At 44.4% G+C, this 24,422-nt stretch overlaps 1 protein-coding gene and 2 pseudogenes across 1 annotated transcript; 1 reads left to right on the top strand and 2 right to left on the bottom strand.

Moving 5' to 3' along the window:
- Window positions 1-721: 721 nt before the first annotated feature.
- On the bottom strand, window positions 722-22,977 carry LOC140856285 (uncharacterized). The gene is made up of 3 exons (XM_073253401.1): window positions 22,593-22,977; window positions 22,048-22,505; window positions 722-854 (listed from the first exon to the last, which is right to left on the bottom strand). Exons 1-3 carry the CDS (start codon window positions 22,752-22,754, stop codon window positions 722-724), a joined length of 753 nt encoding a protein of 250 aa, XP_073109502.1. The 5' UTR covers window positions 22,755-22,977.
- LOC114914068 (U2 spliceosomal RNA) lies at window positions 1,362-1,490 on the top strand (annotated as a pseudogene).
- On the bottom strand, window positions 2,772-2,930 carry LOC140856764 (U2 spliceosomal RNA; annotated as a pseudogene).
- Window positions 22,978-24,422: the final 1,445 nt, after the last annotated feature.

Raw genomic sequence — 24,422 nt, forward strand, 5'->3', positions numbered from 1 at the left:
ATTCCACCAAGCAAACCAGCTGACAACAGCGTGGTACCACACCACCAATTGGTTTTCCTCGTGTTCTGATCGTGTCTCAAAAAGTTCTAGAGTTTCTTTTGGAATCCAAAGAGGCAGCAAAAGAGTCCCAGAGTCTGCGTTCTTTTTTCTCCACATTTTGTTATCTCCAGCTTGACCAAAGAGAATTAATATCACAAGACTGTGTCTAATTCTCAAACCATCCGACAGCACCCTCCACAAATGCCTGAAACATAAGCCATGGTACTTGAAGGAGATAGATGGATAGATATCATCTCAGACGTGGAAATTAAGCTTAAATCTGAGCAGAGATTAGAAGCATGCAAAATAATTCCTAATGCTCCCATAAAAGCCGGATTTGCATTGAGATAGAAGTAACATCTGCATGCTGAAGGCAATTGGTAGGCGAACCAAGAGAATTCGGTCCCAAACACTACAATCTAAAGTTCTGTGCTTTATGTAGTATACTGGACAAAGTATCAGCAGCAGCAAGAAGGGTGACAGGGTCTAATTACAAGCCAGTGAGGAGGCTTATAGGGAGGAAATTACCAGCTTTCGCTTTGACCTCAACTTCGAAGCTGTTCTCGTAGTAGTGATGGAAAGCAGAAAGAAGTTCAGCATCATTCAAGAGGTGGTTAATTTGGATATTTCTGCATGCTTTTGGAAAACTAGTTCATGTCAGATTTTTTTAATATATGCACGTTTATGAAAGAGCATTTATATCCACCTCTGAATAGACTTTGAGAGCAAAGATGGGCAAGGCCATCAAATTAGTTGGATCAAGATTGTCAGATAAACAACAGGGCAAGAGCCCCAATTCAGAGAAACAAAACCAACTGAATGCCAAAACAAACTTCAAAGAACCAATAAGAAAGAAATTCCGGCGGGTTACGTGATATTTATCAAAACTGTTTAAATATTATTTATTAATTTTTATTTTCTTAATGTTGCATGAGACGTGACGGACGACGACGATCATAATTTTTTTCATGATCGATCCGATCATAGATGTTTTATCCCAAATCCCAAACACAGAGTATGATTCCTTTAATGAAACTTTTGATGTAATCCTTCCAACAAATACCCATTCCAATGTTTGTACTAACCAGAACAATTACAAAACAAAAATTGAGGCCCTACTGATAAATTTCATTGAAGAAAAGCTGTCATCCTGCTAACCCCTTACTTTATCGGCATCTTATAGATCAGATGGTCATGACTCATCCGGCGATGTAATTTAATTATGCAGGATTTGATTTAATTAGTACAATTTAGTCCCACATCGGAAGAGAGCGATGGTGGAAGGGGTTAAGCAATCAAAGTGCAGGCCGGCCGACCAAATCATATCTTTCTCGGCCTTTTGGCTAAGATCAAGTGTAGTATCTGTTCTCATCAGTTTAATATCTGATACGTGGGCCATTGGCCCATCATGATATTAAATTAATTTTTTGTGGGGGAGGGTCGCACCCCAAACTTTCACTAGGGATGTGAGCGGCTCGTCTCTGTTTTGCCATGCGCCGTTGGATCACAAATCTGTGCAGGAGACCGTTCGGAGTGTTATGTGAAAGATGCAACCCGACCCCTTCGTTTCAGCGCTCGCTAGTTGGCATGTAATCTTGATGATGAACCCCAGGGCTTAGATTGAGCTACCAGGAAGGAAGGTCACCTCACACGTTCTCTCTTCGTTGGAATCTAATGTATACACTACATCCATTTCACAAGTATTACTTTTCTTCTCCTTTATTTTTTTTAATGAGGAGCTAATCTCTCCATGCTATTCTATAAGGAATCAAAGTAGGCATGTTGCCACCTAGAATCTAAATGTCGAACTTTTGAGTAGAGGGAAAGGAGGTGCCATTAGAACTATCGAATTCACATTGTTAATCTTTCAATAACTTTAATCAAATTTATTTAGTTATTGAGTTTGGGGGAAAAAAATTAGTAGCCAATATAAATCAAACTGTTCCTAGAGTTCAATATAATACCAAAGCATAAGTAAATGTGCATTTACGTGGAAAATTTTCAAATGCAACATAGGTAACTCCTTAGTAGTCTTGGAAACTACTAGATCATTTGTCTCTTTTTTATGAAAATTCGGACTAATTATTAAAAAATTTTAATAATTTAGTGTTCCATATTATAGTATAAAAAAAAAATAAAAATGAACTATTCAATCATAAGTTTTGGAAACTTGTGTTACTAAGAAAGAGTTAAGGCCTGTTTGATATCTTTTTTTGCCTAAAATATATATATATATATATATATATATATAGAATCCATGTTTTGTTACTCTATTTCTATTTCTTAAAAATATATATATATATTTCTATTGTTTTCGAAAAATTGAAAGTTAAAATGTTTCACTTCCAAATGTTTTAAGAGTGGATTTTCACCCTTCTTCCAACCTTTTTTCTGCCATCCAATTTCGCCCCATTATGGACCTTGTGGCTTGGTTTCTAGGGTCTCTCTGAAAAAGCCCTTCTATAGAATCTCATGTCATTCATCTAAATGGGGTGAGGCGATGTATAGAATCAAGGATCCATGCCTCCAAAACACTCGTTATTGCAAACAACAAAAAGTCTCAACTCTGTAAACACCAAACGATAACACGGAACTTGATAAAATATAAACAAAAACAAGTACAAAGCAGGCACACGAGCGTCTTTATTTTTGTAACTTTTACAAGTACCAAAACAATGAACTCAGATCTCCTGCAATTGAAGCCACATTCCAGGCCCGTTAGAAACATTTGGTTGGGGTGCGCCAGGCCCGTGCGGGAGTGCAACGCAGGGGCGACGCGCGAGAGCCCCAGTGGCAAGCTACCGTAACGGGTCCTCCCCATAAAAAATTTATTTAATATCACGATGGACAGATACTGCACTTGATCTTAACCAAAAGGCCGAGAAAGATATGATTTGACGGGCGTCCACGGACCCCATTTTTATGAGTCCTAAGTAATACAAAAAAAAATTATTTATTTAAATAATTTAAATTTTAATTTATTTACAAATCAAATGTAAAAATGAATGACGTTTTATCAAGGCCACGTCATCCTCATTTTTCACGTAGACGCCGTCCAAAAAAAAAATAGAAAACATCATTTTAAATGATATTTTTAAAAATACCATTCAAAATGATATTTTTTAATTTTTCTCCAAAAAAAAAGAAAAAAATGAAAAAAAATGAAAAAAAATAAAATTTATAATTTTAAATTTATAAATAAATAAAAATTTTAATTTTGAATGAATTGTAAAATATAAAAATTTAAATTTTTAATTCAAATAAAAAAGATAATTTTAAATTATTTTCTTCTTTTCAAATTAATTTTTTTAAACAAATATCTAAACAAAAATCTTAAAAATTTAAAAAATTAAAAATATCATAGAAAAAGAAAAAATGAGAAAGAAATATGAAAAAAATAAAAATTATAATTTTGAATTTAAAAAAATAAAAATTTTAATTGAAAATTATAAATTAAAAATTAAAAAAAAGAATTTTAATTTAAATTTAAATAAAAAATATCATTTCAAATTATTTTCTTCCTTTAAAATTATTTTTTGAAAAAATATCTGAAGAAAAGAAAAAAATTGATGTAAAAAAATAAAAAATATCATAAATAAAAGAAAAAAGGGAAAAGAATAGAATTGAAAAAAAATAGGAATTGTAACTCTAATTAAAAACAAAAATTTGAATTTTAAGAAATAAAAATTTTAATTATAATTCAAATAAAAAATATTATTTTAAATAACTAAATTAATATAAATTTAATTTTTAAAAAAATATTCTAAATAAAGGAAGAAAATACCTAAAAAATGCCAAAAAGATAAAAAAGGAAAAAAAATGAGAAAAAATTATAAATTTAAAATTTGAAAAATAAAAATTTTAATTTTAATTCAAATAAAAAAATAATTTCAAATTATTTTTTCTTTTTAAATTTTTTCTTACAAAAAATATTTCAAAGAAAATCTTAAAAAATCAAAGAAATAAAATATACCATAAAAAAAGAAAAGATGAGAAAGAAATGGTAAAAAAATATAAGGTATAATTTTAAATTTTAAAAAATAATAATTTTAATTATAATTTAAATAAAAATATCATTTTAAATAACTAAATTAATAAAAATTTAAATTTTTAAAAAATATTCTAAATAAAGGAAGAAAATACCTAAAAATACCAAAAAGATAAAAAAGGGAAAAATGAGAAAAAAATATAAATTATAACATTAAAATTTGAAAAATAAAAATTTTAATTTTAATTCAAATTAAAAAGGTAATTTCAAATTATTTTCTCCTTTTAAAATTTTTTCTTACAAAAAGTATTTCAAATAAAATCTTAAAAAATTAAAGAAATAAAATATATGATAAAAAAAGAAAAGATGAGAAAGAAATGGTAAAAAAATATAAGGTATAATTTTAAATTTTAAAAAAAATTCTAATTTTAATTCAAATAAAAAATATCATTTCAAATTATTTTTTCTATTTAAAATTATTTTTTTTAAAAAAATATCAAAAAAATAATAAATTAAAAAATAAAAAGTACCATAAATAAGCCATAAATTTAAAAAAAATAAAAAAAATTATAATTATAATTTTAAATTTGGAAGAAATAAAATTTTTAATTTTAATTAAAATAAAAAATATAATTCAAATAAGAAACATCATTTCAAATTACTTTCTCTATTTAAAATTAATTAATTTTTTTCCATACCACACCATACGTACCTGTTCGTGCCTATATCAGATCGAGATGTACCAATACGATCCGATTCATCTCATAATTAAATTATTCGATATATTATTATTATTTATGTTATAATTTCTATAGTCCTTTTAGCATAACTTTTTTTCTCCTAATGTTCTGAGACACATTCGAGTATGTGTATCCATATGCATAAAGTATAATATCTGATCATTTAAAATTAAATAATATAAAATAAAATAAATATTTAATATTATTAAATAGAATAAAAATATCAAACGTATAAAAAATAGTATAATAAAAATTAAAAAAATATTAAGTACAAATCTAACAAAGACTAAGTCCCACAAGGACATCACGGTGCCCGTGGTCACTTGGACCTTCTCAGGAAGGTTCTCGTCGGCTGCTCCTGCTCTTACTGTGATGGCTCCTCCCCTATATCAGTGGAGGAGATCTGCTGATCATGCTGCTCAGAAATAACTGATACTGTCGGATCATCTACGGACTGAGCGATCCGCTCAACCCTCTTATCTGGATACACAGATGAATCTGAAAAGAAAGTATCTACTCATGTGGCCAACTGGTACCCGGTGATGTCATCTAGGGGACGTAGGAAGAAGAAGGCGCTGCCATCTGTGGATCAAAAGGCGATGACATCTGTGCAGCATCTAATAATGACATCTGCGGAATATGCAGTGATGGCATATGTGGAACATATGGGGACGGCGTATATCTCATATCTGGCGTCGATGCTGCTCCATATCAAGGCGCACAACTATATGGATCAACACCAATCGCCACCAATATTTCAAAATTTGTTCTCTCTATCTCCCACAGTATCCGAATCCGTTCGTCCTCATCAGTCGTAGATAAAGCACGATAAGCATCCAACACAAGATCCGATATAGAATCAGTCTACAAAATAAAAATAAAACAGTCAGTATACTATAAAATATAAAATAAAAATATAACACAAATAACATAAAGTAATTTTCGTAATCTTACCAAAAGACGCACAGTAGAACTCTCACCTTCGTATCCAGAAATTGCATACCGAGACTGTCCAATGACTCGCACCGTAATGCTAAAAAATTAAATCATGTAGTCATCGGTATATGAACGGCCTCTCAAAATAGGATCACCATAAATAATGTGATCTCGACGTGCATCCTAAATATCGATGTACTCTGCATGTCTGATACGCCAGTCAATACGAGCTCTCCCTCGTCGATCAATACGATGAAGTCCCTGGCTGGTATCAAACTACTCTGGGATGTCCTGAATCTGACTAAACTGCCGCAGGACACGATTGGAAAGATGCCACTCTACCACATCAAAATAAATAAGTGGCACCCTAGCAGTCCATATGTCATGTCCAACTGTACACATCTGCGGCAGTATAGCCAATATCTCATCTGTATATGGCTCTCACAAAAATTGATAGAGTTAAAATAAAAAAAATTAGTAAGCTAAAATTTTAATAGATTATGAATACTGTAAAATGATATTTGTAAAAAATTCAAAATTTATCCATCTATATGTATCAACTAATGTATCCAACTGGCACCTATAAACCCGTGCCACTCTCGTCGATACGTGATGAACGTTGAATGCAACGTTCCATCTGTTTCACAATCTACTCATGTTAAATAAATTTTATCAAATTTAAAACAGTAAGTTTCAAATAAAAAAAGTAATATTTTTATATCTATATCTCAATGGTCCGTCTAGTCTGAATGTAACATCAGGATCCTGCTGCTTTGATGGCATCTCGAGTAACTGTCGTCGTAATGGACTGATAGTCGGCATACGCTCCCATACCCAAATCTGTAAATTTTAAAAAAATTATACATGATATATCCAATGTGAAATACAATTGAATATTAAAAATAAAAATTTTTAATTTATATGCCTGTAATAATACAAGATAACCACCAATCTTGCTCTAATCAGCATAAGAACCCTGACACATAGCTCTGTATAGGCAAGCTAGTACTGCACTGCCCCAACTGAGTCTACGAGCGAAGTCTAAATCCTCTAATAATGGCAAAAACATCAACTTCATCTTATTCGATGAAGTATCAGATAACAAGACACTACCTAACAATCGCAGCACCTGACCCCTAACATACTGCTGCACCATCTCCTCTGGTGCATCATCTGCAATATGAAAATATCGATAACGATCATCCAAATACTCGATCCTGAGTCATGAATGATCGAAAAAGTGTGCGTCAGGCTCAAACCCTAGCAATCACAAGCACAAAGCCTGCCACTCCAGAATGGTAAGCGTGAGATCAACTCCGGTGACTGGATCGCCATCAACTGGTAGTCCAGTAAGGATACTGACATCTTGTAAAGTGATGGTCGCCTCACCACATGGAAGATGAAATGTGGGTGTCTCTGGACGCCATCTCTCAAGCAAAGCAGTAATAAGACCAACGTCCATCTGTATACGATCAATCCGATATATTTCATAAAATTCAAGATATCGTAAATAATCTAGCACTCTATGTGGGATGTCCTCTGTCCTCCAGAAGTCAGCATTGGATCGTCGTAGACGAAGGTGTCTGGACTTCTTTAATAAAATATAATAATTAGATAATGTATATGACTTTTAAAAAAGAATTAAATAGTAAATAGGATTGAAATATTTATGCCGTCATTTAAAATAGTCTGTGATCGATGGTGCTTCTATAATGTAAAAATACTGCTGTCTCGAGGATCGGGATATCGCGGATCGTAAGCCATAATACGTTAATGAATCTAAAATAACGATATTATCACAGATGTATTAAAAAATAAAAAATATGATAGATAATCATTTTATGAGAAATATATTTTTAACACAATATTGTCACACAATACAACTTAAATACAAAATTCAGTTCATCTCAGGATATTAAACACGTATATTCAAATACAATCTCACAGAAATACATAAAACAATGACGAAAATAAGTCTTCGGAGTCTTTAATTTCTTCCACTGCTTGAAGTTGAAGTATGTTGAGTATCCTAAGACAGCGGCGACGGTCATGACCCTATTTCCTACAAATGCCATAGTGTTCTTACTTCTTATTTGCCTATCATCCATCTCATTTCGTAGTCTTGTTGACTTTGGTCTACCTTTCTGCTTGGGTCTCAAACGATGATGATCAGGAATACATTTGAACATACGTGTATGCATCCAATAATCTTCATGTGGTAATGGATTAAAGTGACCACTCCAAGCATTCATATATGCTGTAATTGTATATGCATCATCCACAAAATCACTAAAATGTATAGTAATTTCTTGACACACAGCTAAAATATGTGAACATGGATATTTGTACATGCCCCACTTTCCACAAGAATATTTTTTTTCAGCTAAAGTAACAGTATGAAAATTTTCTCTACCTCATAACCCTGCGCTTGCTCTCCTCGTAAGCACTTCATATATACCTCTTTGAAGGTTGAATGCTGTTACTCGGTGCTGGTTAGCTTTAACTTGATCTTCAGCAATCTTAATTGCAATATGAGGAGTAAAAAGATTATTTGGATTTTTCTCTACATATCTCAAGGCTTGGGCATACCTCGTATTGAAGTATTTCATAAGATGATAAAATATCATCGGAATACAAGCTGTAATTGGCACATTTCTAGCTCCTCATAAAACTGTTAAAAATCTTCGATAAATTTGTAGTTAAGATACCATAGCGCAGGTTATCATCATGTACCAACGTCCACTTCTCCTTTTCTATCTCACATAACCAGCTCCAAGCCTCTTCATTTACTGTTCTGATCTTATCCATGATAAAGTTGAACTTGCGAATTTGATGAGCGCTTCCTGCTTGCCATACTACTCTTTTCAGCTGCACATTTTTAAAATGAGTGTTGAAATTACTGCAGATATGTCTTAAACAGTATCGGTGATAGGCACGTGGTGGACTCCATCTAATAGACTCATCTGCGATGGCATTTAATATACCTGGATGCCTGTCAGAAATTAAGCATATTCTATTTCTATCTTTAACGATATGTGTTCTGAGCTGGAAAAAAAATCAACTCCAACTTGCAGTCGTCTCCTCATCCACAATTGCATATGCTAATGAAAATATCTCATTCTCTGCATCAATTTCTGTTGCAATTAACATCTTACCTTTAAACTTTTCATACAAGTACGTGCCATCAATGCTGATTACAGGACGGCAGTGCATAAAATCCTGGATAGATGGTTTGAAAGCCCAGAAAATATAATTTAAAACTCGGACATTGAAATTCACAGTTTGAAAAAAATTCCATGAAACAATTGTACCAGGATTTGCATGTTGAAGTGCAGCCATATAATAGGGTAATTTAGCATAAGACGGCTCCCATTCTCTATAAATATCAACCAATGCCTTCTACTTTCCACACCATGCTTTTCTGTATGACACTGTATATTGAAATCGATCATTAACGGTTGCCACAATAGCTTCAACTTTAACACTGGGATCTTTCTCAACAATATGTCAGACTAGTGTGCTAATCATCCTTCCACTGACATGTTTGTGGTCTCGACTCAATTTCGTAAACAAACAAGTGTGAGAAGCCTCATATTTTGCGATTTGAAAATATCTATATTTTTTCAACAATGCAGCACGAAGCCTCCATTTACAATTTTGAACATTATCTGATGATGCGCATCGTACGGACCATAATTTTAAATACGACTGAATTACATTGTATGTCCGATGCTTCATAATGTGATAAAAATCAATAGCTCTCCTTACATAATCTTTACTCTCAAACATTAGACCTTTAGAAAATTCAGTCATCGAGGAGTCCCAAAACTGATTGTCAGAGTTCAATCTTCGACCAGCACTAACACAACCACCATCATCTAAATTTATATCGTTAAAATATTATGGAGGTTCGTGCAAACGAGGTTGAAGTTCTTCCACATTAATATTAGCCTGAACATCTTCATCATTATTCTCATCTTCACCATCATCATCATTACTACTACTGTCCTCATCCATCCAACAGTCTTCATCTCCACTTGCATCTGACTCAAAGCCTAGACTATCAGAATTTATTCCACCGACTACCCAGTCATCATTCTCTATATGAGTGTTATCTTCCGCACTTATCACTACTTCTAGCAAAGGAGAAATCACCATAGCAGAAGACACAGGAGAAGTCACCATAGGACTCTGAATAATTGGACAACTAGGGCCGATAGTATTGGAATGTTGTTCTGCAAAAACGGCCTCAACACTATCGATTTGCACTATAAGAGTTACGAAAGGTGAGGAAGGCCCAACATTATTGTCCGCTTGAGTTAAAAGCCGACTATGGTATCCAAAGCTTGGTACATCTTCCTTTTCAATATATAATTCTAAAAATCGACATTCTGAATATTTCAAAGGAAAGATGTCAGCATTTCTTCGACATCTTCATCGTCATTAATTGGAATTAAGATATATTTACTCTGCATTAACTGTCCCGACAAATTAGGAGATTTCTATTTCAATTTTATTTCATATTTTTTTTTGTCTACAGAAATACTGCTGTATAAATGATCCAATAATTCTTGATGTGATAATGATGAAGATACTCTAATCATCCGATTTGCAGGGTGACTGTACTGTACACCAGTTTCATCATTCTGTATCATGCCATCATAATACAATAGTACACGAACTCGAGTACTGACCATTTTCTCAGAGAAACCTACGATAAAATCAAAATCAAAATATTTAGTATTACTAATTATTTTATCGTTTCAAAAGATTTACATGATACATGCATGTAAACAGGGCCAGCCGTCGGGGCCCGCCGTCGAGGTGCATGGGCCGCCGTCGGTCGTCTGTCGCCGGTGGCCAAGGAAAAAAAGGGGTAGAGAGAGGAAGAGAGAGAGACGAAGAGGGAGAGGAGGGGCCGGCCAAGGGAAGGGGACTGCCGGGGCCCACCGCAGGGGGTCGTTGTCGGCTGTCTGTTGCCGGCGGCCAAGGAAAAAGAGGGAGAGAGAGAGAGAGGAAGAGGAAGAGGAGGGGCCGGCCAAGGGAAGGGGCTCGTCGTGGGGGGCCGCCATCGGGGCCGCTGCCGGGCCACCGTCGGGGCCGCTGCCGGGCCACCGTCGACCGTCTGTCGCCGGTGGCCAAGGAAAAAGAGGGAGAGAGAGAGGAAGAGAGAGAGAGGAAGAGGGATAGGAGGGGCCGGCCAAAGGAAGGGGACCGTTGGGGCCCGCCGTCGGCCGTCAGTCGCCGGTGGCCAAGGAAAAGGGAGAGAGAGAGGAAGAGAGAGAGAGGAAGAGGGAGAGGAGGGGGCCGGCCAAGGGAAGGGGAGGGCCGGGGCCCGCCGTTGGGGTGCGCAGCCGACCGCTGGGGCGCGCGGCCAACCGTCGGCCCTCTGACGTCGGTGGCCAAGGAAAAAGAGGGAGAGAGAGAGGAAGAGGAAGAGGAGGGGCCGGCCAAGGGAAGGGGACCGTCGGGGTCGCCGCGGGGGCCGCCGTTGGGGTGCGTGGGCTGCCGCGGGCCGTCTGTCGCCGGCGGCCAAGGAAATAGAGGGAGAGAGAGAGGAAGAGGGAGAGGAGGGGGCCGGCCAAGGGAAGGGGAGGGCCGGGGCTCGCCGCCGGCCCTCTGATGCCGGCGGCCAACGAAAAAGAGGGGGAGAGAGAGAGAGAAAGAGGGAGAGAGAGGAGACAACTCACCGTCGCTGGGAGCTCGCTGCCGTGCCGTCGGAGAGACATCGGAGAAGAGGGAGAAGGGAGAAGGGAGAGAAGGGAGAGAAGAAGGGGGAGAAGGGGAGAAAACATCATTCCCTTTGACGTTTTCTCCTCTTTTTTTTTCTTTTCTTTTTTTTAGTTTTTTTAATTTTTTTAAATTTCTTTAATTATTTTTATGTAATTTTTTAATAAATAAAATTAATTAAAAATGGAGAGAGTAATTTGAATGATAATTTTTTATTTGAATTAAAGTTAATTTTTTTTAATTTATAATTATAATTTTTATTTTTTTATAATTTTTTTCTTTTATTCACTTTTTTTATGATATTTTTTTTTGAAATTCAATTTAAAATTTTTATAATTTTAAATTATAATTATAATTTTTTTTTTCCCTCTTTCACCGACCATCTTTCATGGTTTAATAATCAAAATCCGTTTTGACCTGAAAGGAACATGAGCGCATCCCCTTTTTTGGTAAGAAAATATTTGTTAAAAATAGAGTAATTGGATTAAACCATTAAAACAATTATAATATAATTGCAGATGAGATAAAAAGGAAATAAAATTAAATGTGACATTAATTCTCACAGTTTAAATATATTCTTGCAATTAATAATGCATATCTTACAATTTAAAATGTTGTTGGAGCCAACACCTTAGCTAACCCAATCTAACCTAACTTACCCAATTTCATGTTTAGATCTAAACTTCTATATTAGGTCAGCATGACTCATCTTCACAAAGTCTAGATTCTTGTCTTAAAAAAACTAATTTCCAATCAAAATAATTATTATGGCATCTAATAAAGGAAAAGGAGTACTATTCTAGAATAAATTATAATACATTCCTTGAATTGCATGAGGCTAATGGATCTCCACAGCTAACTCTCTAATTCTTCATGAAGTTGGATTTATTATCTAGTCTTGCTCATGGTATGTCCAATTCCACTCGATTAACCCAATGAATACCATCAATTAATCAAATGGTAATCATAATGGCCAGAAGTGCTTATCAGCAATGCATGTTTTCTTGCACTCTCCCCATCTTGCTCACATCTCTTAAACCACATTATTAAAAGAAATTTCAATAAGTAGTTGATTCTCTACATAGTGTATTAGTTCATTATTTAGGTTCGGGATCCAAACCAATGATATTAGCTGTTTTTAACTTTTTATTAGAAACACGATCTCGCTGGGTCCAAAACATGGCATGGCAGCTTTGTAAATGGCAAGATAGTCTCATTTGAATGTGTGCATCCGTCCCCTTTAGGGTCTGGGTGTTGTAGTCGGTTATCACGCTATTCTCACACACTTGAGGTTCCCAGTTCGAACCCGGGGTCAGACAAAACGGAAGGTATATTTGTAACTTTATTTAGTTTATTGAAGTTTTATAGTATTTTTCTGGATATTCCTATAATTTTTACTTAAGCTTTTAACTCAATGTAGTGTGCATTAGAATACAATTGATGACAGGTGATTCTTTTAAAACAAAAACCTTAATTTACATGTCTTTAAAATTTTAAGATCAGAATAAGAAAAACATTATTAGCATAATAATCGATATTTTAATTCATTGAACATATCATCAAAATAAATGAATATCAAACTTTTATTTTTACAATACTAATTATAGTGTAGGATATAATTTTCTCTTAAGTATCATTACATTTTCAACTATCTAAAAAAAAGAATGCAGGTCATTTTTTTTCCCTTAAATTTTATCCAACAATACTAGTTATAGTGCATTGTAGAAAATAATAAATGATAAAAAAATTATATTACATAAGAATCATAATTTAACTATCATCAAAATATTGAGATCAAAAGTAAAAAAAAAAATATTGTAACATTTTCAAAAATTACATTCGAAACTACTGGATAGTAGTAATTGATATATATTTTAATAAATAGAACTTTTATGATACTCAAGAGAGATGCAGATCCCACTATCCCATAGCTACTAAACTATATAAATTGTTCATTTCAAACGATAATATTACCAAATAAAAGGACAATATAATTGTTGATATAATTATATAATTTCTATGTGAAAGTTTGAAAAAGGCAAGAGGTAGAATTAATAAATGCATGATGTAGTTGAATGAGCACTTATATAGAGATCTTGATGCATTCATATTGTTCATATTTTAGAGATGAGGAAAATCAATTTTATACAAATTAAACTATTTTTGATTTACTAAAATCATGAATAGTAACCATAATAATGAACCAGAGCTCTCTTAATATATATTCTCAACAAAAAGGCATTGTAAAGCAATAAGATGGGGTCATTACAGGACCACAAAGTTTTCTTGGGAAAAAAGTATTGATACATTTAAATAGTGGTACATCATGCATAAGAGAGAGAATGGATTCTACCATCCAAAATTTACTAAATTTTAAAAAAATTATCCAATTCCTTTTCCAGGAAACATGTTGGACATCTCATACATTTTATAACATTGTTTTACTGGGAATGGTAGAAAGTAGCATGTGACATGTACAAATTAATATGAAATAATGATCCTAATTCAAAATATCATGATCAAAAAGACTAAGTGAAACCAGAGCAGAGAAAATAATAGTTATATTTATTCAAAATAACGATAATAATATATAAAATGTTTGATGGTGGTTATCAAAAGTATTCAAATAAATAATCTTTTACACTGGACATGACAAAGCTAGGTTCACCATCCAAAGGCTACTAAGTTATAGAATTCACTCAAATTAAATAATATATTATATATTTTTTTAGAAACATTGGAAAGAGCAGATATACTCCCGTGGAATAAATCTTCACATAGAAATCCTAACAGAACCATACCGTGAAAGAGGCATGCCACTTTTGTCCGTTCTCTGGCGTAGTTCGGGGCGGTGATTTGAAGAAATCCTAATAGAAGCATATTATTCATATTTTAGAAATGGGACAAACTAATTTCATAAGAAAATGATTCATTTTTAATTTAGTAGAGTAAACGATCATTATCCGGACCTCTAAATTTTTCAAAGATTCAATCAAATTTAGACTAATGTATAACATACTGTTGGGAGATACCCGCTGACCGACCGACTGCCGGAGGGCCCGACCGACCAGAGGGCCCGACCGACTGCTGGAGGGCCCGACCGATCGGAGGGCCCGACCGACTGGACGGCCCGACCGTCCGACCGCCTGGCAGCCTGACCACCCCCGTTGGACGACTCCGACTGGCCGATAGGCCGACCGATCGTCGGTCGGGGCGACCGACTGACGGGAGCCACCAGTGCTAATCGCTGACTTGGGGTATGTCGGGCGTATCCATCCCGACCGACTGAACCCGGGGGGCCTGAGGCCCGACTTACATAAAGCTCGCCGACCGACCGGAGGAACCCGACGCCACTCCGCTGGCTGCCGACCTAGGGTCGGCTGACTCCTCCAACCGCCGTACAGCCGCCAGACGTTGTCAGCTCTGACACGGACATGCGGCACAGTTACCTAGGGGCATTGTCCCGCCGAGGGCCGGGTCAACCCTGGTGATTAGACGGCCGCACGGCGACATGACATTTTCACGGCGGCTCTGACAGCCCACAGTGAGTTGACAGTTCCTCGCTTGTCCGCGCCATTAATGACGGCGCCATACCTAGCTCCATTATATATACCGGGGAAGGCAACAGTGCAAAAGGTCGATCCGCCCGTCTCTCCCACATACGCAGGCTCGCTCCTCTCTCTCTCCCTCTCTCTTTCTCAGAGCTCTCTGTCTGCATTTCACTGTTGCCCAGTCACCTCTCTGACTTGACCGTCGGAGGGTCCCCGCCGGAGCCGCCTCCGATCAGTGCGGACTTCCTTTTGCAGGTGCACGCTTCCCGGCGATCGGACGACGAGGCGATTGGCCGCAACAGATTGGCGCGCCAGGTAGGGGACAGCATGACAAAGACAAGAGCTCAACGATCGAGAGTCACTGGGTCGGCGAGGCATTCTTCCCGCCGGGAAGGGGCCTCCCCGCCCCCACCGGCGGTGGAGCCTAGCTCTCCGCGCCCTGCAGTGACCACGGAGGCCCAGATTGCGGCCATCGTACGGCAGATGACCGTGCTGACCGACGCAGTCAAAAGCCTCCAGCAACAACCGGCGGCCCGACCTATGCCTTCCAGGAGCAGCCGCCGACGGCCGCGCCGACCCCTGTCGCCTCCATGCGAGCGCTCCCAACAGCGCTCCCACGGAGAGGAGCAGGGAAGACCACGGCGCGACGACCGACGGTCCCAGCGGCCCTCTCCTTCCCCGTTGGAACGGGCGAGGAAGGAAAAGCGGCCGCGCACACCGTCGGTCTCTCTTTCAGAATCTTCTGGAGGCTCCACCCCTGGGGTCTCCCAGCATCGACGAGCGGACGACTACGAGCGACGGTTCGAAGAAATCGACCGCTGACTCGCCCAACTGCAGATGGACGGCCAGAAGTCTTCGAACGACGTCGACTTCCAGACCGTCCAGCCTCTCTCCCGACTGGTCCTCGATGAGCCGATTCCCAGTCGGTTCAAAATGCCGAACGTGGAGCCATACGACGGCTCCACCGACCCAGTCGACCACCTCGAGAGCTACAAAGCTCTCATGACGATTCAAGGGGCAACCGACGCTCTTTTCTGCATCGGCTTCCCCGCGACGCTCCGCAAGGCTGCCAGGGCTTGGTACTCCGATCTTCGATCGGGCAGTATCCATTCCTTCGCGCAGCTCGAGCACTCGTTCGTGGCCCATTTCAGCACTAGCCGAAAGCCGCCGCGAACGTCGGACAGCCTTTTCTCCCTCAAGCAGGGGGAAAACGAGATGCTCCGACACTTCGTGGCGCGATTCAACGCGGCCACGCTCGAGGTCCAGGACCTCAACGAAGACATGGCGGTTTCAGCCATGAAGCGGGGTCTGAGGTCATCCCGATTTACTTATTCTCTGGACAAGACCCTCCCCCGAACATATGCCGAGCTACTGGAGCGCGCATACAAGTATATGCGCGCGGACGAAGGAGCGTCCGACCGACGCTTGGCGGAGCCCAGGGGTCCGAAGGAGAAGCGGAGAAAAGGTCGGGAGCCCGCCGAACCAAGCAGGCCCCCGACCAATAGTCGGCTTTCTCCACCCCGACAGATCCAAAAATCACCCCAGCGACAGACCTCGAGGCCGGTGCGTCCCAGGTATGACTCCTACACTCCTCTCTCCGCTCCTCGTGCGCAAATCTTGATGGAGATCGAGGGGGAAGAGTACCTGCGACGGCCTCCGCCTCTGAAGGCAAAGGGCCTCGACCATCGGAAGTACTGCCGGTTCCATCGGAGCCACGGCCACGACACCGAGCGGTGCATCCAGTTGAAGGACGAGATCGAAAATCTCATCCGCCGGGGGTATCTCGGCAAATTTCGGAAGGGTCCGCCGACCCAACCAATTGCCGATCGACGCCCCCAGCCGACTGAAGAGGCGCCGACTAACCAGCCGACGACCGGAGTCATCAACATGATCTCCAAGCGGCTGGGACCGGGGACGTCTACAGGAGGGGAGCCGACGAAAAAGCCGCGCCCGGACGACGTAATCACTTTCACAGAAGACGACGCTCGGGACATCCAGACTCCCCACGACGACGCTGTTGTTGTGTCGGCGACAATAGCCAATTATGATGTAAAACGAATTTTTGTTGATAATGGAAGTTCGACAAATGTTTTGTTTTACTCGACCTTCTCCCGAATGCGACTGTCAACTGACCGACTTAGGAGGATCCCTGTGCCCCTGATCGGCTTTGCCGGAGACACCGTCACGACAGAGGGAGAAATTACCCTGCCCGTGATGGTCGGCACCGAACCACGGCAAAGTACGGTCTCCCTCACTTTCGCGGTCGCCCAAGTTCCTTCGGCCTACAACGCCATACTCGGGCGACCCGGATTGAACGCCCTCAAGGCGATCGTCTCGATGTACCATCTCCTTGTTCGATTTCCGATCAAAAACGGAGTCGGGGAGATGCGCGGAGATCAACAGCTCGCTCGGCGATGCTTCCAAATCTCCGCTCAAAGCGACGGGACGAAGAATCCTCTGACAATCGACAAACTGGACCAAAGGGAGAAGGAAGAACGGGGTTTGCCCGCCGAGCAGCTCGAGGCAATCCCGATTGGAGAAAATTCCGACAGAAAAATTTGGGTCGGGTCTCAATTGCCCGACACCGAACATCGCCGACTGGCGGAGCTGCTGACGGCCAACGCCGACATATTCGCTTGGTCGACAGTGGATATGTCGGGCATCCCTCCAAAAATAATTACTCACCGACTCAACATCGACCCGACGGTGAAGCCGGTGAGGCAGAAGAAAAGGTCTTTCGCCCCAGAAAGGCAGAAGGCCATCGACGAAGAAGTGGACAAGCTGCTCGAAGCAGGCTTCATTCGAGAATCCACGTATCCCGATTGGCTCGCCAATGTTGTCATGGTCAAGAAAGCCAACGGGAAGTGGAGGATCTGCATCGACTACACCGACCTCAACCGAGCCTGCCCGAAGGATAGCTTCCCACTTCCGAAGATCGACCAGCTGGTGGATGCGACGTCCGGATTCCGACTGCTCAGCTTCATGGACGCCTTCGCCGGGTACAACCAGATCCGGATGGCGCCTGAAGACGAAGAGCACACCGCGTTCGTGACTCCCAAGGGCCTCTACTGTTATCGGGTGATGCCCTTCGGATTGAAGAACGCCGGCGCCACTTACCAGCGACTCGTCAACAAGGTCTTCAAAGACCAAATCGGACGCAACATGGAGGTGTACGTGGACGACATGCTGGTGAAGAGCACGCAGATCCCGGACCATGTTCAGGATCTCGAGGAGACCTTCCGCACCCTTCGACGGCACCGAATGAAGCTCAACCCGACCAAATGTGCCTTCGGGGTGACCTCGGGGAAGTTCCTCGGATTCCTCGTTTCTCAGAGAGGGATCGAGGCCAACCCTGAGAAAATAAAGGCCATCCTCGACATGCGTCATCCGAACACCAAGAAGGAGGTCCAACAGCTGAACGGAAGAATCGTCGCTCTTAGCCGATTCATTTCCCGATCGGCTGAAAGGTGCCTCCCGTTCTTCAAGACTTTGCGTCAGGCGAACGGTTTTTCTTGGTCGGATGAGTGCGAACAGGCCTTTGAAGACCTGAAAAGGTACTTGACTTCCCCACCGCTGCTTGTAAAGCCGCAGGTCGGGGAGACCTTGTATCTCTACTTGGCCACATCTTCCGAGGCGATCAGTTCGGTGCTTGTTCGGGAAAACGAGTGCCGAACTCATCAGCCCATCTACTACATCAGCAAAGTGCTCCACGGCGCCGAAGCCAGATACTCGGAGACGGAAAAGATGGTTTTCGCCCTGACCGTCTCCAGGCAACGGCTCCGACCATACTTCCAGGCCCACGCCATCGTGGTACTCACCAACCAGCCCCTGAGGGCCGTACTGCGCCGACCCGACACATCAGGACGACTCACTAAGTGGGCGATGAAGCTTAGCGAGTTCGACATTCAGTACCGACCAAGGCCTGCCTTGAAGGCTCAGGTCTTGGCCGACTTCATCGCCGAATGCCCGACGACCGACCAAGGGTCGGGAGCTGAAGACCCGGGACGAGATACGGTCCCTGAGCCAGACCCGATCTCTACCTGGGTACTCCACATCGACGGAGCCTCCAACGCTCAGGGAAGCAGGGCCGGACTCCTGCTCACGAACTCGGATGGGGTAGTCACCGAATACGCCCTCCGGTTCGACTTCAAGGCCTCCAACAATCAAGCCGAATACGAGGCACTCCTCGCAGGCTTGAGGATGGTGAAGGAGCTGGGCATCGACAGCCTCCGGGCATTCTCCGACTCCCAGCTGATCGTGGGGCAGGTCAAGGGCGACTTCGAGGCCCGAGATCCGACCATGATCAAGTATCTTCAGAAAGTGAAGGACGTCGCGGCACACCTCGAGTATTTCGAGATCTCCCACATCCCCAGATCGGAGAATGCCCGCGCCGATGCTCTCTCCAGATTGGCAACGTCGGCCTATGACTCCTTGGGTCAGACCTTCGTCGAAAATCTCCAGCAGCCGAGCATCGATCGGGTCGAAGAAGTGCAGCAGCTAACGTCCGAACCAAGTTGGATGGACCCGATCGTCCAGTACCTCACCGACGGGACCGGTCCCGAAGATCCCGCGGAGGCCAAGCGACTCCGATGGTCGGCGTCGCAATATGTGATCATGGACGGCCGACTCTACAAGAGGTCGTTCTCCCTCCCTCTGCTCAGGTGCTTGGGACCGACCGACGCTGACTACGCTCTCCGAGAGGTTCACGAAGGAATTTGTGGGAATCACTTGGGGGGCAAGTCCTTAGCCTTCAAGGTCTTGCGACAGGGCTACTACTGGCCGACCATGAGGAGGGATGCGGCGGAGTTGGTCCGAAGGTGCGAGCCATGCCAGAAGTATGCCAATATTCAGCACCAACCGGCCAGCCAAATCGCTCCCATTGTCGCTCCATGGCCCTTCGCTCAGTGGGGAGTCGATATTCTCGGCCCCTTCCCACCGGCGTCAGGCCAGAGGAAGTTCATCGTTGTCGCCATCGACTACTTCACGAAGTGGGTCGAGGCCGAGCCCTTGGCGCAGATCACTGAGCGGAAGATGGAGGACTTCGTCCAAAAGTCCATCATCTTCAGGTTCGGATTGCCGCACACCATCATCACCGACAACGGACGGCAATTCGACAACCAAGACTTCAAAGACTTCTGCGCAAGGTTCCACATCCGTCACCGACTAACTTCAGTCGGGCACCCACAGTCCAACGGTGAGGTTGAGGTGACGAACCGAACCTTGCTCCATGGACTCAAGACCCGACTGAATGAAGCCAAAGGTCTCTGGGTCGACGAGCTGGGCTCCGTCCTGTGGGCTTACCGAACGACCCCCCGCGTCCCGACCGGGGAGTCGCCGTTCAGTTTGGCCTACGGGACAGAAGCTATGATCCCGCTCGAGATTGGCCTGCCATCTTCAAGGGTCGAGCAGTATCACGAGCCGGACAACTCCGAAAGCCGGAGGGCCGACCTAGACCTTCTCTCCGAACTGCGAGATGAGGCTCAAATCCGAATGGCCTCATACCGACAGAGGGTCGCCCGGTACTTCAACGCTAAGGTCAGACCAAAGCTCTTCAGGCCTGGCGACCTAGTCTTGAGGAAGGCAGAAGTGTCGAAGCCCTTGGACCAAGGGAAGCTGACTCCCAACTGGGAAGGACCCTACAAGGTTGTTGACACCTTCGGGCCGAGGGCCTACCGGTTGGAGACCCTTGAGGGGAAACCCATTCCCCGGACTTGGAACGCCGACAACTTGAAGCTGTATTACCAGTGAATTCTGTAATTCAATTGTCGGAATACAAGTTCAGTTTGAAAAATCGGAGTTCTAACTCTTCGACTACTAATCGGCGCTCAGCCCCGACGCATCGACGCGGACCTGGCACCGACGACACATCGGCCCCTTACACGGACCGATGCATCTACGATGACGGGAGTCAATACTCCTTCGACGACTCGTCGGACCTTCACAAGGGCCGACGGACTCTTATAAACGGGAGTTACACTCCTTCGACTTTCGGCAACACATCCGCCCCTGACAAAGGCCGATGCAGCTGTTGCAACGGGAGTTCATACTCCTTCTACGGTCGAATTTTCGGGCAGAATCCATCGGCCGACTGGCCGATCGGGCCCCGACCGAAGAAAGGCTAAAAGCCCATGCGACTATTGCCGCGACTTTCGACCAGGCTGCGGCCGGTCGAGCGATATTCGGCTTACCACCGTCTATCACACGACGCGACCTTGGTCGCACATACGACTGGCCGACCGACCTACAGCCGGCTGAACGACACTCGGCTTGCCACCGTCTGTCAAACGACATGAAACCCGACGCAAGAGCATTGGGACCCGACTTACTATCGTACCCCCGACACTGCGCCGGACAATGATCGACTAAGTGCATCTACGGAGGTCCGGCTGCCGAACCTTGGCAGGTTCGGTCGGCTCCCGACCCAACAGATGGACCCAACTGGCAACTTCGACTACCCGAAGCCGACCTAAAGTCGGGACGCATTCTACCTTCGGGGCCGCACAAATTGTCGAAGTCCTATCGGCTTACGTAAGTTGGCGACTTGCTTAAGTTAGTGACTAAGGTTCCACGTCGCAGCAATGGTCGGCATTACAAACAAGAAGGAAAAGAAAAAAATTTCATTCGTTGATAAAAAGAAATTACAGAGTCGGGACGAAGCCCGATTACATGTATTTTCAAAAAGACAAAAATAAAGATGGTCGGCAGGGCCGATCACCCGTCCTGGTCGATCTCTTCGACCGACGGAGGATCGGGGATGATCGGCGTCTCGGCCATAAGCGACGCTTGGTCGGCCACCGAGGGATGGGCTTCGGTCGACAAAGGAACTTCGGTCGGCACCTGCTCCTGGACGGCTTCCTCCACCACGATGACGCCTCCCGACGGCTGGTCGGCCATCTCTTCCGTTCCTTCTTCTTCGGCTCCTTCCTCGGCGAACGGCGGGACGACGCGGCTGACGTCCACCTCCGGGTACAAGGCATGGACGGCATCCCGACCGTCCTCGAACCCGACCCGATATGAGGCGAAGCCCGATTCGAGCATCTCCTCCCGGTATCGGTCGGAGGACCGGAAGTCCTCCACCGCCCGTTCGGCCGACTCTCTCGCCGACATTGCCTCGTCCTCAGCTCGGGCGAGCTCCTCCCTCGCCGACTCCGCCTCGACCTTCGCCATTTCGGCGTCGATCTGGGCGATGGACAGCTCCTCTTCGGCTTCCGCGAGCTTCTCCAGGCTGGCCCGGAGTTGCTCGCGTTCCCCTTGGAGTTCGGCAGTTGCACCATCCCGTTCGCGTCGAAGGCGGCGTACGGCCCGACCTTTGTGCTTGGCCTCCTTCTTGGCCGACTGCAGTTCGGACCCAAACCGGGAGACCTCGTCGACTAACTTGGCCTCCCGGTCGGCCGACTGCAGGAGTTGTTCGGCCAACATCGCCCTCTCAGCTTCGGCCGCCGCCGACCTCTCCTTGAAGGCTGCCCGAACGTTGCCGAACCTTCGGTACCCGGCCTCAAGTTCGGACATTGTGAAAATCAGCTGCCGATCAAAAAGCTTCGTCAGAATCGCATGATAAGCAAAAATTCCTAAGGAAAATCTCTAAGGAAGGGAGGACCCGAAGCTTACCTCGACCATTGTCGGGTAAAACCGAGACAACATCTCGGACACCTGCCGAGTTCGCAGCAACCCCACGTCGGTTGGGAGGAGGATTCCTTGGCACAACCTCCTCGCAAGATCGTGGTCGGCCAACGCCGACGCACCCTCGGGGTAGTAGGCGCTTGGGGGCATCGACCGGCCCCCCGACCTATCCTCCTCCGCGGGCTCTATCGGGGCTTTCCCCCGATCAGCTGCCCCGACCGACGGGACTGGCAGCGACGGGACGCTGGAGTTTGATCCGGCGCCCCCTGTTGCGCCGACGGACGCCGCCGGACGATGTTCGGTTTCCCGAACGTCATCCGGCTCCACCCGCACAGGCGAAGACACCGATACTCCTTCGGCCGCCTCTTCAGTCGGCCCCTCCTCGACTTGGACCGCCGGAGCCGCGAGAGCTATGACCGGCTCCGACCGGTCGGTTGCCGACGACTCGACGATCGGCGGGGCTGGGGTTGGCTTCTTTACAGGACGCGAAGGGCCGGCCCCCGATGCAAGCCTCTTCCTCTTGGCGAACTGCCGAATCTCGGTATCAGTCGGCCTCATCCTCGGTGGTGTCCCTGCGATACCGACAAAAGAGTTAATGGCTGGACCAAAGGCCGACCAAAAGATGGACAAAAAGAAAAGCCGGAGGATCGGGCGATACCTATTCGGGGGACCAGACTCAAGCCGGCGTCATAGAGAGCTTGTTCGGTAACAAGCTCCCTCTGCTTCGGTACCAACATGTCCTTCAGTCGGTGGAAGTCCTCCCGGTCGTCCGCATCCACCCGACTGTTTTCGTTGGCCTCTGTTCGGGGTGTACCCCAACGAGAAGGAAAGCCCCAAGAAGAGGAAGAGGAAACAAAGAAAAACTGGTTCTTCCATCCATGAATGGACGATGGAAGACCAGTTATGAAGGCAAGACCCTTCCGGGGGTTGAAGAGCCACCACCCTCGGGCTTTAGGGTGGGGTCGGAGCACAAAGAAGGCCCGGAAGAGGGAAACGCGGGGGTTGGTCGGCAAGAGCTGACACAACAGCGCGAAAGAAATGATTAGCCGAACAGAGTTCGGCGCCAGTTGCGCCGGACAGAGTCCGTAGTAATCAAGCAGATTCCGGACGAACTCCGGAATCGGAAGTCGAAGACCCGCGCGAAGGTCTTCAACGTACAGCGCCAGATCGCCAGGCGGAGGGTTGTTGACCCGACCGCCGGCCCCTGGAGCAGAGAGCCGAAACTGCTCCGGGATGCGATAGTGCTCCCGAAGCTGATCGACGTTCGGCCCCGAAAGCGAGGAGGCCTCATCTTCCAGAGCCGATCGGGAGTCGTCGGTCGGGTTCCCCGACCGAGCTCCCTGAGTCGGTTTCCTGGTCATTATGCAGGGACCGAAAGAGGAGAAAGAGAAGAAAGGAAGGAAGAAGGGGAAGGAGGATCACGAACCGGATCCGGATGGACCCTCCGCAGGCGAAGAAGAGCTCTGCCCGCGACGACTGAAAAATCGCCCGAACAGAGTTTCCCCAGCGAAATGTTGCAAATGTGGGTCAGGGTCCGGGAGGTCCTATATATATAGGGCCGACCGACGGTCGAGATCCTTCCGCGCCGACCGAAGACCTGCAGATGCGCGACGCGTGGCGCCCACCGGTTGGCCGAAGATTCGGCGCGCCCCGCCCCGAGACGGCCGCACCGCCCGCATTAAATGCCGGAGGGGGCGCCAGCCAACCACCTTGACACGCGGCACGCGGGGCGCGGCCCCCGCATTCACGCGCCCGCGCCGGTTCGCGTTCTCGATGGGACGCCTGGCAGCAGCCCTCTCTTCCGCGATCGGCGTCGAA

Source organism: Elaeis guineensis, chromosome 3, assembly GCF_000442705.2.
Source record: "Elaeis guineensis isolate ETL-2024a chromosome 3, EG11, whole genome shotgun sequence".
Lineage (NCBI taxonomy): Eukaryota > Viridiplantae > Streptophyta > Magnoliopsida > Arecales > Arecaceae > Elaeis > Elaeis guineensis.

Excerpts from the sequence above, each read along its gene's own strand:
- LOC140856285 (XM_073253401.1), bottom strand. The coding sequence starts at position 22,754 with ATGCCCCCAAGCGCCTACTACCCCGAGGGTGCGTCGGCGTTGGCCGAC. Across the intron at positions 22,506-22,592 it reads TTTACCCGACAATGGTCGAG|CTGATTTTCACAATGTCCGA; the intron begins GTAAGCTTCGGG and ends TTTGATCGGCAG. Across the intron at positions 855-22,047 it reads CGGGCGGTGGAGGACTTCCG|TTGGTTTTGTTTCTCTGAAT; the intron begins GTCCTCCGACCG and ends TTTGGCATTCAG.